The sequence below is a fragment of the Pundamilia nyererei genome, unplaced genomic scaffold (genome assembly GCF_000239375.1).
Source record: "Pundamilia nyererei isolate P.nyererei 1_Seehausen unplaced genomic scaffold, PunNye1.0 scaffold00161, whole genome shotgun sequence".
NCBI lineage: Eukaryota > Metazoa > Chordata > Actinopteri > Cichliformes > Cichlidae > Pundamilia > Pundamilia nyererei.
The window spans coordinates 41,538-55,480 of NW_005187562.1; the positions used below are offsets into that span (position 1 = coordinate 41,538).

The 13,943-nt window shown below is 38.5% G+C and overlaps 2 protein-coding genes across 2 annotated transcripts; one reads left to right on the forward strand and one right to left on the reverse strand.

Annotated features, from left to right (window-relative positions):
- The first annotated feature begins 1,115 nt into the window (after positions 1-1,115).
- On the forward strand, positions 1,116-3,496 carry LOC102205851 (SH3 domain-binding glutamic acid-rich-like protein 3). Its single transcript, XM_005745549.1, has 3 exons — positions 1,116-1,288; positions 1,515-1,682; positions 3,243-3,496. Exons 1-3 carry the CDS (start codon positions 1,244-1,246, stop codon positions 3,303-3,305), a joined length of 276 nt encoding a protein of 91 aa, XP_005745606.1. The 5' UTR covers positions 1,116-1,243; the 3' UTR covers positions 3,306-3,496.
- A 914-nt stretch (positions 3,497-4,410) lies between these two features.
- Positions 4,411-7,849, reverse strand: LOC102201758 (deleted in malignant brain tumors 1 protein-like). The gene is made up of 5 exons (XM_013913955.1): positions 7,648-7,849; positions 6,238-6,537; positions 5,728-6,042; positions 4,837-5,145; positions 4,411-4,738 (listed from the first exon to the last, which is right to left on the reverse strand). Exons 1-5 carry the CDS (start codon positions 7,847-7,849, stop codon positions 4,437-4,439), a joined length of 1,428 nt encoding a protein of 475 aa, XP_013769409.1. The 3' UTR covers positions 4,411-4,436.
- Positions 7,850-13,943: the final 6,094 nt, after the last annotated feature.

The window sequence follows — 13,943 nt, forward strand, 5'->3', positions numbered from 1 at the left end:
CATCTTTCTGCAGAGTCAATCACTACAGACCTCCAAAGTTCATGTGGCACCCAAGCTATACATTACCAAGTGAAATGCAAAGCGTCAGTTGCAGTGGTTTAAAGCACGTCACCGTTGAACTCTAGAGCAGTGGAGATGTGTTCTCTGGAGGGACACTTCTCCGTCTGGCAAACCAATGGACGAGTCTGGGTTTGACACTTCCCAGCAGAATGGTACTTGTCAAAGTTTTGTTGAGTGGGGTTGTTGGTCGAGTTGGTTGGCTCCTTAGTTCCAGTGAAAGGAACTCCTAATGCTTCAGCAAACCAAGACATTTTTGGACAGTTTCATCCTCCCAACTTTGAGGAAATAGTTTGTGGATGGCCTCTTCCTGTTCCAACATGACTGCACACCAGTGCACAAAGCAAGGTCCGTAAAGACATGGATGAGTAAGTATATGAAGTCAAAGGCTTCATATGTGTGTATAGTTTTCTAGTTGATTAACAATTGTTTTGGGTAAACTCACAAGTGTCCTAGTGACAACCAAGGTGAGCATGCATACAGGGCTAAATGAAATCCTGGCAACTTTTTGTCTGTTATTTAGTGCTTTTACTTTACAAGCCAAAATTTGTCTGTAACACAACTTACGCAGTTGTGTAAAAGGTACAATAGTTACCTGTGAACTTTGATGAAATGAAAGTGCCTAAGGAAATGTAGCAATGTGGTTATCTATCAATCTATGTGTGTGTATACATGTTTAGACATCTTTATGAGGACGGGAAATTGGCTTGCCACTATACTTGTAGGGGGACAAAATGCCTGTCAGTTTGAAGGCATTTTTGAGGCTCAAAATGTAGCTTTAGTGTCAGGGTTACAATTAGTTTATTGTTAGGTTTAGGCTAAGGGTTAGGGCAACACATTCATTCTTGATGGTTACGGTTAGGGTAACCGGCTAGGGAAAGCATTATGTTAAATAGATGTCCTCACTAAGATATGAAATAGAGTGTGTGTGTTTGTGTACTTGACTGGTTTCACAACTGAAGTAGACAGGCCACAACTCGAAGTGCACTCAGTCCTGTAGGTGTGTCCTTGCAGACAGGTAAGAGTTGTCCAAACCTGTTTACTTTGTGTGTGGTTGCACCAGCAGTGCCTGCATATCTAGCACAGGATCACTCTGTGACTTTCCACTTCTCTCTGCGCTTCTGTCATTCCCACTCTGTCATTCAGTGTTTTTCTGTATTGGACTATTCCTGTTAATATAGCAGAAATGCCAGTCAAAGTGTTTTTTACAAGTGTGAGTGGTTCTACACAGGTACGTTACACAATCTTACTTGTCTTGTTCTTTTATTTTTAGCCAGTGATTAATATATATCACTGATACTATCAAAATATTGTGAGATGTGTGTAAAGTATTTACTTTTATAGACAATCTTACTGCTCTCTATGCACAACTCAGCAACTTTTATTATACAAGAAAACTTTTTATAACAAGTCACACAGCTATTAGTCTTGATAACGGATTAAATATGCCTTTTCAGATTAAGAAGAACCAAGAGAGAGTCTTTTCTATCTTAAACGCCAAGAAGATCCCCTTTCAACCTGTGGACATTTCTCAGAGTTCTGATGATAAGGATTTAATGAGGCAGGGAGCAGGAGATCCGACCGCGCTTCCTCCACAAATATTCAATGGAGACGTCTACTGTGGAGTAAGTCTCATAGAATAACTAATAATAAGCTGAACCTGCGATTCAAAACTTAAAATTATGATCAGATGTGTTTTATTTACACGCTTGCTGATGTCGTCACACAAAAAAAGAATAGAAACCATGTGGTTAGTCTAAGGCGTGGACACAGTTTTAAAATCAATATTTACACTGTATGCTAACTACTGGTTGTTCACACAGTTAAGCCAGGGGACAGAAATACATGGAGAAATGCATACATACCAATACTTTGACTTGTACACTCCCTGTTCATTCAATCACTCATCAGATTTCAGCCTTCCAGTTAGACTTATTGAGACAAACTATTTGCTTGCAGAGTATTCCTTTCATCCTTCCAACTTACAAATGGTGTATATATACAGTTATATCAGAAAACTGAAAGATAGGAGGAAAGAACCTGATTGGCAGCTTTTGATACAGACATTTATGCACCCACAAGTAATGAAGCATGTTAACGTTTTGCCATAGCAAACTTTAGTTTGTGTAATACTTTAGTTAAGGACCGAATATCTCCAAAACATTGAAACCATTTAACTGCACTATAGACTGTGTTCAATTTACTTTTTATAACAGATAAAGACTACAAGCATGCAAACAATGAATATTGCCAAAAATACCTGAAGACCCAACCCATCAAAAATAGCCAGAAAATTAAGATTTTTTTGGAACTGAGATGTTTATTAACCCATATAACAAAGGCAATTTTTTTTCCTATGTCATGTTGTGTATGATATATTTTTTTATTATATATTTATTATATATTTTCTGAATCACATTTGATACATTGGCAACTTTTTGTTAACAACAATGTTACTTTTAGTTAAAAAAAAGAGTTTTGTCCATAATATTTTGAAATTATGGCAAGTATTGATCGTGTTGATGAGATAGAGGTCTGAGACACTCATGAATCGAATATAATACCAAGGGCATTATAGGGTTAAAGCTCAAAAAATGCTGTGGTACAAAGACAACATCAGAAAGAGGTGTGAAACAGTCCAGATAGTCTTTCCCAAAGATATTAATTATTTGACAGCAGTAAGCCAATCAGCCACAGCAGGAGCTGTTTTAAGATTTCAACTTTTTCCTGCCACAAAGCATCTTAATATTGTTTGTTTTTCTCATTCTCTTAAATCTGCCATTTTTTCCTTTTTTATTATCCAGTGCAAGAACAAATTCAACTGAAAGAATTGGGCTATAAAGAAATGCAAAGAAAGATAAAACAAGAAACCCTTATTGGATTAAAAAATGCGTACCCAACAGTAGGGTGCTGTTTTGTGTGTTCATGTGCAGTTGAGTTGTGTTTTTAATGGTTTGTGTCTTTTTGTGGGTTGTGAACATGAACATATGCTTACCCCAGTAAGCATAACTGTAGCTAATGGTGATCTCAGTTATCTGAATGTCTGGCTTGTTGTGTTGTATGTCATATTGGACAAATGTACAGTACACAGTGCAATATTTTTAAATAGGTTAATAATGCCTTTGTACTAATAGTGTTTTCACTCTGTTTCTCGGAATCCATCATGCATGTCTTCTCTTTTACAGGACATCAGTGCATTTGACAATGCAATAGAGATGGAACAATTGGAGGACTTCCTTAAGCTCTGAAAGGAACAGTGACAACAACTACATTGCCATAACCAACTAAACCTGTTAAAGAGGTGTTTTTTGTTCTTTTTTTTACTTTGTTTTTACCCACACTTGTGTGATAATATATCATGTATTCAAGTTTCCTCAGAGCTAGTCCTAGAAATGCAGTTTTTTTTAAATAAAAAAAATGCTCAGAATAGAATTGCAAATGGCCTTCAGTGACATTTTTTATTTGTGAAGTTTATGTGAGACCACATCCTCTGTTCTCTTCGTGTAACACCTTCTGTGGGATTACTTGCATAGTAGCATTCAAGCTGTTGGTGTCCACTTATGCCTTCTTGTTCCAGTAGCCCACTATTGTGTGCTGTGCAGATGCCTCTGATGCTATGCTGGTCCTCATCCCCACAACACATGACCAGCACACCCTCTTTTTACGCATAAAGACACGATGATAAAAACAATCCTCTGGTTCTTGACAGGTCTTTGATAAACACAACCTTGGCTGAACAACTATACATGGCATATTAGAATGTGTTTCATTTATTTAACAGGAGCTAACCTTCCAATGTGGCTGAATTAAAACAAGTTTGAAAGAAGAGTGGACCAAAATGGCTCCACAGTAAAGTGAAACACTCATCACCAGTGAGTGATGCAGAAGCAGTGTCCACAACTTACTGCTTCCATGTGGTGCTAATCAAATGCACTTGATTAACTTATTATCAGCAAGAAAAGAAGAAATAACAACGATATAAATGGTTTATATTACATTGATATTGAGAGTCTTTGAAGGAACTGAATTGAAGGATTTTTTGGCGATGCTAACGCTGTAGAGACAGGCATACTCTCCATGCTGTTCATGACTTATTGCAGCGAGCTCAAAATTGGCCAGGTAGAAGGCTGAGTGGCCAAATGCTGACTTTGATTCAGTAGTGTTTGTGTTTAAATGTGTGAAATAGAAGATGCCTCTAGGGTATATAGAATGAACAGAGCAAGTGACAGTGAGGGTGCTGCCTCGAGAGACAGAAATTGTGTCAGGATTGGTCAGTTCCATTGCATTGGGGGACATCAGGGAGATGTTGGGTTTTTCCACTTTAACTGCAAACAACAATTTCCGATAATTGTGCAAAACAGAGGAAACAATGCACAAAATTACTGACCTACAACGGAAAGGTCAGCAGGATTTCCTTGAGGATAGTAGATGACTTCACTGGCCAACACCTTTTGATATTCACAGTAGTATGAACCCTTCTGACTAAAGTCCACTTTAGGGAAGACAAAGGTTGCAGATGCATGATCTGAGAATTTTTCCATTTGAAATGACCCTTGGGTTTTTTTCAGGAGAAATCTCCCACCCATGCGTTCTGTTACTAGCGTGCAGGTAATTTCAACTTTGTCACCCCACTTAACCTCTGCAGCAGGACTTATTGTGATTTTGGGCTTCTGTTGACCACCTGAAGCAGATAATAAATGTTTCTTGTGTAACAGCCAAAACAACTTTCTCAGGAGCAATGAGATAATTTGTCAGTTCAAAATGAGCTATGTCTCTTACCTAAGCAGATAACGCTGGCATCTTCATCATGCCCACAGTTATTTTCTCCAAATCCATCGTGTGAACAATGAGTAAGTGCAGACTCTTGGCCTGAGCATGCCACATTATCCAGCCATACTGGACCAGAGCCTCTACCAAAATGGGCACTTAGAGGTGCTGAAATGGCATGACCGCAATCAAGCTGTCTGCATACCACATCGGCATCGCTCATTTCCCAATCGTCATCACACACAGTTCCCCACTGTCCTTTATAGAAGACCTCCACTCTGCCGGAGCATTCAACTGAGCCATCCACCAACCGGACTTGTGCTGCATAACAGAGCAGAAAGAGTGAATACAAGTACAATGGAAAGTCCTTAAAACAACCAAAAAGAAGACAAAACTATAAAAGGACTTGAAAGGATTCTTCTCTATATATTTTACAAAATGTTTGTATTAATGCATAAAAAACAAATACCAAAATATAATATTAATTGGATATTATATCGTTTATTAGTCCATTATGTTAGGCAAAAGGAGTATTGCAACAACTGTTTCAAGTCATGGGAAATATGACGTTTTCGCTTTTTAATGGATGAAGTCCATACTACTCAAGTCTATGTAAGATAAATAACTAGTAAGCTAGCTGAGCTTAGCTTAGCTATAAAGAAAGCATTACCTAGACTGGCTTTGTCTAACAGTGACCTCTACAGCTTTCTGTTTGGCAATATGTAGCAAGCAATAGGCAAAACAGTTGCTGGCTAATCCTACTCCCTAAGCCAGATAGGTGTAAAAAAAAATTTTGTTAAACATTAATCTGCACATGGCTGACCAAATTAAATAAGACAGTTTTTCAATCCAGTGTTATAATTTGGAAATTTATGAAACCAACTTTGATATAAAAGGCCTTACCAGCACAGAGAACACCGGCATCATGTTCATGCCCACAGTCTTCTCTTGTAAAACCCTTCACCGAGCATTCTTGAAGAGAAGTCACGCTGTGGAAACAAGAAGTGCTAGCCTCCACCACTGACCCACTGCCTTGGCCAAAAAAAGCAGCACCAGGAGCATTCACGGCGCGTCCACACTCCAGCAGCTCGCACACCACTCCAGCTTTACTTAGAGTCCAGTCTGTGTCACATACTGCGTGCCACTGCTCGCCGTGACGTACCTCCACTCTCCCAGAGCACTCATCAGTACTGTTAACCAACCGCACTGCCAAGCTCCCTGTGAAGTAAACAAAAAAAATATAGCCACAGGTATATAAGAATATTCTTTTTTAAACTGTGACGTACTTAGTTATATTATACATTATTTAAATTCAGAAGACAATATCTTAAAAAGTAAGCAAAAGAAGAAGAAGAAGCAGAAGAAGAAGCTGCCAAAATTACATTTTGGCATTTTATTTTTGCTTCTTCTTACCTGTGCAGGAAACACCGGCAACTACAGTTGTGTCACAGGTTCTGTCCAGACCTGGTCTTTGTGGACACTGATTCAATGTAGGCTCCTTTCCATTGCATTCAATTTGATCATTCCTGGTCTGTCCTGTACCAGGGCCAAGTTGAATAAGCTTATGAGGACTCCCACAATCCAACTGTCTGCACACCACTGCTGCATCATTCATGTCCCAGGATTCAGCACACACAGTCCCCCACTGGCCTTTGTCATAAATCTCTACTCTTCCATCACAACGAGTGGATCCACCGGTTAATCTCACGTTTCCTGGAAATGATAGCTGTTATATTAATGTACATGAAATACAACTTGACCCACAACTGTATATAGTGCACTGTATGACTTTTTGTTTTGTTTTGAACTAGGGATGTACTGCTGACTAATTAAGTGGTTAATATTTTTGTGTTGCATCACATTAATTTTGTGCTGGATCCAAACAGAAGTGAACAGTCCAAGCACGTAAAACATCTTTTATGTTGAAAATGTAGCCATACTGTAATATATCGACATGTATGTGATATCTGTAGAAGTTGGTCCAATGGAAATGACAGTTGAGAGAGGAACTCTATGAATGAGTGTGCTTGTTTGATACAAGGAGGACCTGTGGTTACTGGGCTTCTAAGATTTCATTCATGTTTACAGACATTACAGTTATCTTTATGCTTGGCTAGCAAGGCTAAATCCTTTTTTTGGTTTGTGGTTGTCATGCTGAGGAAGATGATCAAATTTGAAGCTTGGAGAAATGTATCCATTCTTCTGACTGGTGGTTGTCAATAAAGCCAGTCAAAAGCCAGAGTGATGCTATTGGTATTATTGATATATGACATTAGTTTTGTATATACACAGTGTCTTAGTGTTTGATTATTTTTAGTGACTGTGCTTGTGAAATCTTGATACTTTTGCTTCATGTCTGAGTAGGATGAATTTTTGTGTGGTATGTCGGGACTAAGCCTACTGAGCTTTTGACAGTATACTCAAAAACATAGCACACCTTAAAAACTCAGTATATAAGACTGTTGGAAAGTCTTCAGTTTTTGTGCCTTCTAATCTAACCTTTTAGTTGAACATAGTTTCCATATTTATTCTAGATACTCCATATCTAGATTGGTACCTGACAAATCACTGCTTGGGGTTTCATTGCATAATTATAAATCGGGTGTTTTGCATGAACACGGTGTTTCACTAAATCACTGGTCTTTTTTCTAAAGTTAGTCCAGTTTTCGGCATTTGTTCATGTAACTTGAAGCCCTTCTACCAATATTTAAAGGTTATGTGAAAGGGCCAGAAACAATTTCCATCTTAGTTTTTTTTAAAGAAGAATATAATGGATTCATTTTCTTTTTGAAAGTCTAATTTCAATTTGACATCAGACTTTACCTGAGCATACCACAGAGGCATCTTCAGTACCATCGGTGATAGATCTGGTATGGTCTCTAAACGTGCACTGCGTGAGAGAACTCTCTCTGCCGTTACAGCGAATCTCGTACCCTCTCAGATCTCGACCTTTACCAAATGACTCTGAGATCTTGACAGGATCTCCACAGTTCATCTCTCTGCACACCACAGCAGCTTCATTCATTCCCCAGTTAACATTAAATGCTTGTGACCAGTGTTCCCCATGGTGGACCTTCACTCTTCCTGAGCACTTGTCAGTCCCATTGATTAGTCGAATGGCAGCTACAAAGCACAGTAGAGAAAAAATATCAGCAATTCGTAGGTGTTCATCTGAAAGAATTGTATTCATTGAAGCTTCATCTGATATTGGTGTTGCAGAAATAACTGCTATGTAATCAATAACTGAACATTTTTTGGAGTACAAATATCCAAAGAAAATGCTACATCCAGAACTTTTTGGGATCTAAAAGTAAAAAAAAAAAAAGACACTTTGTGAGATGAAACATCAATAGTTTGTACCTGAACAAATCACTCCTGCATCTTCATCATGACCACAGTTATTCTCTCCAAAGGAGCGATGACTGCATTGCCCAAGAGACGTCTCATTACCCAGACAGTTGACATTATCCAGCCAGATCACTCCTTGTCCTTCACCAAAGAAGGCACCAGGTTTAACTCTCTGAGGTGTTCCACAGTCCATGGCTCTGCACACCACCTCAGCCTCTCTTAAGTCCCAGTCATCATCACACACTGTTCCCCACTGGCCGTCATGCAGAATCTCCACTCGGCCAGAGCATCGGTCAATGCCGTTCACAAGCCTTAGCGGTGGTTGACCTGAGGGCACACGTTAAACAAATAACAATAAATATTATAAGCTGTTGCTTTTCTTTGTTTTTTTTTAAGGTTGTCATCAATTTTAAAATTTGTTGTAACAGATTTTTTTATTTATTCATTTTTGGCATCTTGGGGATAGCAGAAACTAGCTTTACAGCAACATGTTGTGTAGCTTCATATCTATCCATCATACATGAGCAGTCTGAGACACAACCTAAGAGCAGACTACATGGCTGAGAGCCTGATTCAGAAATCAGTGTTGGCAATGGGAGTAGAACTCAAAGATTAAGAAGTGTTGCCCAATACTTTTCGCCATTTAGTGTATATCATGTAACAATCAGAGTTTGTGGATATAAATAAGACGTTAATGTCTTGAAAGAGAATGCTTTTATAACAAGCTCTAGGTGCATAAAGGCAAAAAACAGGTCATTTTAGTCCATTGCTAGTTGGTTCCAGCCTGATGGTGTCATAATATCAGGAGTAACTGAAGTTGTGTAGATATAAATTACCTATTACTGTGGTGAAATAAAACTATACCTGTTGCAGGCAGACAAACATTAAAAATAGGTCATTTTAACATGTTGCTAGGTGGTTGCTAGGCTACATAGTGATATAATAATATCTGATATAGATAAGAAACTTCAAAGTCTTAAGCTATGCCACGTTTAGTTGCTCAGCTCCTAATTGTAAAGAAGTAGTTGGTGGACAACAAAACAGACAGAAACACAGAGAATGCAGAAATGACTTTATGAAGCCTTTATAAAAAAAAGTTAAAGTGCAAAACTGTAACCCATTCTATTGTCTTTGACTTGTGAGTGTCTGTCAGTAGACTGAGCCTTCAGAATTTTAGTTTAAATGCTTTTGATGAGCCTCAGACCTTTAAACACATTCACAAGTACATATTAAGTGAAAGAAATACTCCACATGAGCAAACCTTTTCTTTTAAAAGTTGTCCAAACGTGACATTTGCTATTTTTGGAAAGCAGGATTGCAGCATGTCTGTATCTTTTACCTGCACATGCGAGAGATACACCTTCACATGACCCTCTGTGTTCTTGCAGTTGACACTGACTGATAGAGTTCACATTATCAGAGCATCTACTTGTGAGCCCTCGCAGTGAGCTGTCACCAAAGTAGAAGGTGTCTTTGGAATTTTTTGGAGCTCCACAGTCGAGCTCCTTGCATATGACTGTAGCTTCTTTAAGACCCCAGTTATTACTACAAAGTTTCCCCCATTGGCCATCATGGAAAACCTCCACTCTGCCAGAACAAGTGTCACTCCCATTTATCAATCTGACTGTCTCTGCAAAGCAAAATTTGGCATCATTGGGATTGTCATTAAAACTCAGTTTTGAGAAACAAACAGAACAGAGCCTGTGTTACCTGAGCACACAAGACCAGCATCTTCATTGTGGTCACAGACATGTTCTTCAAAATCTTTGTGAGGGCAGTCAGCGAGTAACATTTCATGACCAGTGCACTCCATCTCATCCAACCAAACCTGACCCTGGCCTCTCCCAAAGTAAGCCTTGTACTTGACTGAGAGAACATTCCCACAGTTCATCTCTTGACAAGCTACAGCTGCATCTTGCATCCCCCATTTGTCATCACAAACTGTTCCCCATTGTCCTTTATAGTAGATTTCAACTCTACCAGAGCAGCGATTAGTCCCATTCACCAGCCGAATGGGTTGACTGTCTGTTAAGAAAAAAAAAAAAAGTTAGGGGCATGGTTTTTCTTTCAGAAAGGGACAATCTAACAGTGTCAGTTTTACTGGCCATGTACCATGGCCAACTTACTTGCACAGACAACAGTAGCATCAACACAGCTTTCTCTGAAATCTTTAAGTTTGCACTGTGAGATTGAGTTCTCATTTCCAGAGCAAGTGGTTTTGATGGCAGACAGTTCATGTGCTTCTCCAAAATATGGTGTTTCATTCTGACCGAGAGGATCGCCGCAGCCGGCTTCTCTGCATGCCACCTGAGCTGCTTCCTTGCCCCAGTCATTGCAAACTCTTTTCCACTGACCCTTGTGGTAGACTTCCACTCTGCCATTACAACGAGTGGTTCCTTTCTCAAAGCGCACATGTTCTGCAAATGATGTGGATATTAAATGTAATAAAATAATAATATGTTTCATAAATAATAATACAATCAGCCAGTGTGTCTGTATTTCCCATAGTCTATATACAATAATACTACTAATTCTAGTGAAGATTTTAACTTTGTCAGAACCAAATTGGAAGAAACTGGCATCTAAAGCATATTACCAAAAGAAAACAAAAGAATGCCTTGGTGCATGCTTAATCATCCGTAAGTAAGTAAATCCCAAAAGGTTTATTCTGTTCATCTGGACGTAACGTTTTCAGTGGGAGAAACGTTTCCTCACTAATCGAAGTGACTTCTTCAGTCTCAGCTGACTGCAGGTCTCCCCAACCTTATAAACAGTATATTTGAACAATAACTGAAACCAGCCTACTGAATGAACAATGGGCTGTGAGGTCAGTTCTTTGATCATTAATATGCAAATTGTCATGATCATTGATCAACAACAACTGGTCAAAGACAACTGATCAATGGCCATAAGTAGCATTCACAGAGAGTTGGGGAATGGCTGCAATCACAGTGCTTTAAGACGGTGAAAGATGTACCCTTAGGCCCCCACCTCGATTCAGAGATGGTCTTTCCCTTTTCACGTAAATGGACTCCTTGACTCCTCGCTCCAATCAGCGTTCCTCCACGATGTGTACATCCTCATCATTGAAAGAGTGTCCACTGGCCTGCAGCGAACTGAGACTGAAGAGGTCACTTGGATGAGTGACAAAACATTTCTCCCACTAAAAACGCTACGTGCAGATGAACAAAATCAACGTTTTGGGAAAGCAAAAGAATGTTAAAGGTCAATTGGAGAAATTAATACTGCTCTCATAAGTATCTGCTGATACCCTCAAGACTAGGAGAATGCTCTTGCCAGTAAAAAAAAAATCTGTCTTCCACTATCTCAAAAGCTCAAGTTTACTTCCCGAGAAGCCAAACTGTTAATTTACCTGTTTTTAATTGATATTAAATTCTTGATAATGCACAAAATAATTGTTTGTAATCAAAGCTAAACTTTTAATGTATCAAGAGTCATACACTGCAAATTGTTTTCAACAGGACTGTGTGCGTAATGTTTGATCAAAATGTTTTTTAGTGTCTGGGCAAGATAAACATACTAATTAATATATCTTAGCACAGTTTAAATACACTTTTTAAATATACTGACTCATGCATAAAAGTATGTGACATCATTTTTCTTTCCACAATAGAAGGAGCAAAAACGAAATTAAATCATAAGACATGTACGTTATCTTTAAATGCTATATGTATAGCACATTTTCTTCTTGCTTCTTTCAAGAAGAACAAATGTGACTCCATGATGGCTGTTCTCAAAGCCTAACAATTGTGGAAATGTTGCAGCAACGAGAAACCTAAACCACATAACATGGTGAGCTAACATAATTGCTGTGTTAGCTGGTTTTCTCTTAGGTTGTTTTTTTTTTTTGGTTTTCTTTGGTTTTCTCTTAGGTTGTACAGGATTTCTCAATTTCAACAACAGTTCCACATTTTACGAAAAGGGGCAGTTTTGACATCTTGCTGATGTGAATGAATTCTGCCTGACTTCTGATAACTTTAACTGTTAATGCAGTGCTAGCTTAGCTTGGCAGAAAGACTGGAAAATGGTAGAATGTGACAAAAAAAAATCCACCTACCTAACCTAAACATGTTGCATTTGTTAAAGTGATATTATATTGGACTGAGAAAGCTGTTAACATGTGGCAGCAAAAAAATAAATGTCTTAGCACATTTTCTCGAAGAAAAGGTTTTCTATGAAGGTTTGTGAGGGAAAACAAAAATATGTCAAACATCATTGGAGCTTACCTGAGCAGACCACTCCTGCATCTTCATTGTGGCCACAGTTATTTACCCCAAACGGTTTGTGCTGACACTGAAGGATGGAAGACTCATGCCCAGTACACTGTACGTCATCCAACCAGATCTCATCCTTTCCCTGTCCAAAGAAGGCGTCTTTTTTAGCCTCGATAGCTGTCCCACAGCTTAACTCTCGACACACCACCTCAGCGTTAGCAATGCTCCACTGATCGTGACAGACAGTTCCCCAACTGCCTTTGTGGAAGACCTCCACTCTGCCAGAGCAACGCGAAGGTCCGACCAGCCTAATATTCTCACATTCTGGATATGAAAAAAACAAAACCACAAAGGATGCACAATGTGTAACCTTGTCCTCAACCACATTTCACAATTTTTATCTTTTTAATGTAGAAATCAAAGTCTCATGAGTTACTTACTGACCTGTAAACTGCAGGAAACTCAACAGGCCTGCAGCAAAAATACATATCGCAAAAGTGATCTGATTAAGCCTGACAGCCCAGAGGTTTAGATATAAAACAGCATTCTTAAGTTAAAAGCCTTCACTGTAGTCAATAATTTGTCAAATATTTTACAAATCGGGAACATAAGAGGGTCCCGGATAATTTTAAATTCATCCGTTAAAAAATGTTTAACACTTTTCAGTCATCTAAGAATATATCTCACTACACTCAAGAAAACACACATCCACATGAAGTCAAACTGAGACAAAAGCCTCCAGTAACTCACCAAGAGACAAGTGAAAAAGAAAATGTCGTTTTTCATCAAAAATGAGGATCATATTGTGTCTTCAGTGTTGGCCAGTCACTGTAAAATAATACCATAATACCTTAGTCATTTTGTTTTCACCAAAAGGTGTTTATATAGGCCTCTTACCTTTTTAAATCCTGCAAAACTGCTGCGCTAACAGAAGGACCTCAGAGTCTTTAATAAAAACGTTCTCATGTTCCCCAAGAACAGATCCAGTAACTATTTTAAATGAAAAGGTCCACCTGTATTGGACTGCAACCTGGACACATGTTGACTTTTTGATCAATCATTAAAGATGAGACGATGAGAGGGTTTTATCTTTTTTTCCACAACGCCTGTGGAAATATTTAAAAGAAAAAGAAAACATTTAACTTAACTTATTAATGGAAGAAGATTGATGTCATTTTAGTAGAAAAAACCCCCCAAATTGGGCCATGAGTTTTCTTCAGAATTCATGCTGTTTTTCTCAAAACAGGATGTTTTGAGAAAAGTCTAGCAGAGATCCTGTATGAATAATATGACCACTTCTGCTTTTCCTCTTGTTACATGTCAGGAAGAAAGAAAAGCCTTTAAGAGAAAGCTACTCTTTTTTGGGTTTTAGATGGTTTACATTTTATGTATTTGTGTAACAGTAAAATTTAAAATAACTTATTATGACATTTGGCAAATCAGACCATTTATTCTTCTTGCAGTGAGCATACAGTGGGGCAAAAAAGTATTTAGTCAGCCACCGATTGTGCAAGTTCCCCCACTTAAAATGATGAC

Coding starts and splice junctions, on each gene's coding strand:
- LOC102205851 (XM_005745549.1), top strand. CDS start 1,244: ATGCCAGTCAAAGTGTTTTTTACAAGTGTGAGTGGTTCTACACAG. Junction 1,289..1,514: donor GTGTGAGTGGTTCTACACAG/GTACGTTACACA, acceptor ATGCCTTTTCAG/ATTAAGAAGAACCAAGAGAG. Junction 1,683..3,242: donor ATGGAGACGTCTACTGTGGA/GTAAGTCTCATA, acceptor TCTCTTTTACAG/GACATCAGTGCATTTGACAA.
- LOC102201758 (XM_013913955.1), bottom strand. CDS start 7,849: ATGAATGAAGCTGCTGTGGTGTGCAGAGAGATGAACTGTGGAGATCCT. Junction 6,043..6,237: donor TGCCGGTGTTTCCTGCACAG/GTAAGAAGAAGC, acceptor TTTACTTCACAG/GGAGCTTGGCAGTGCGGTTG. Junction 5,146..5,727: donor TGCCGGTGTTCTCTGTGCTG/GTAAGGCCTTTT, acceptor TCTGTTATGCAG/CACAAGTCCGGTTGGTGGAT.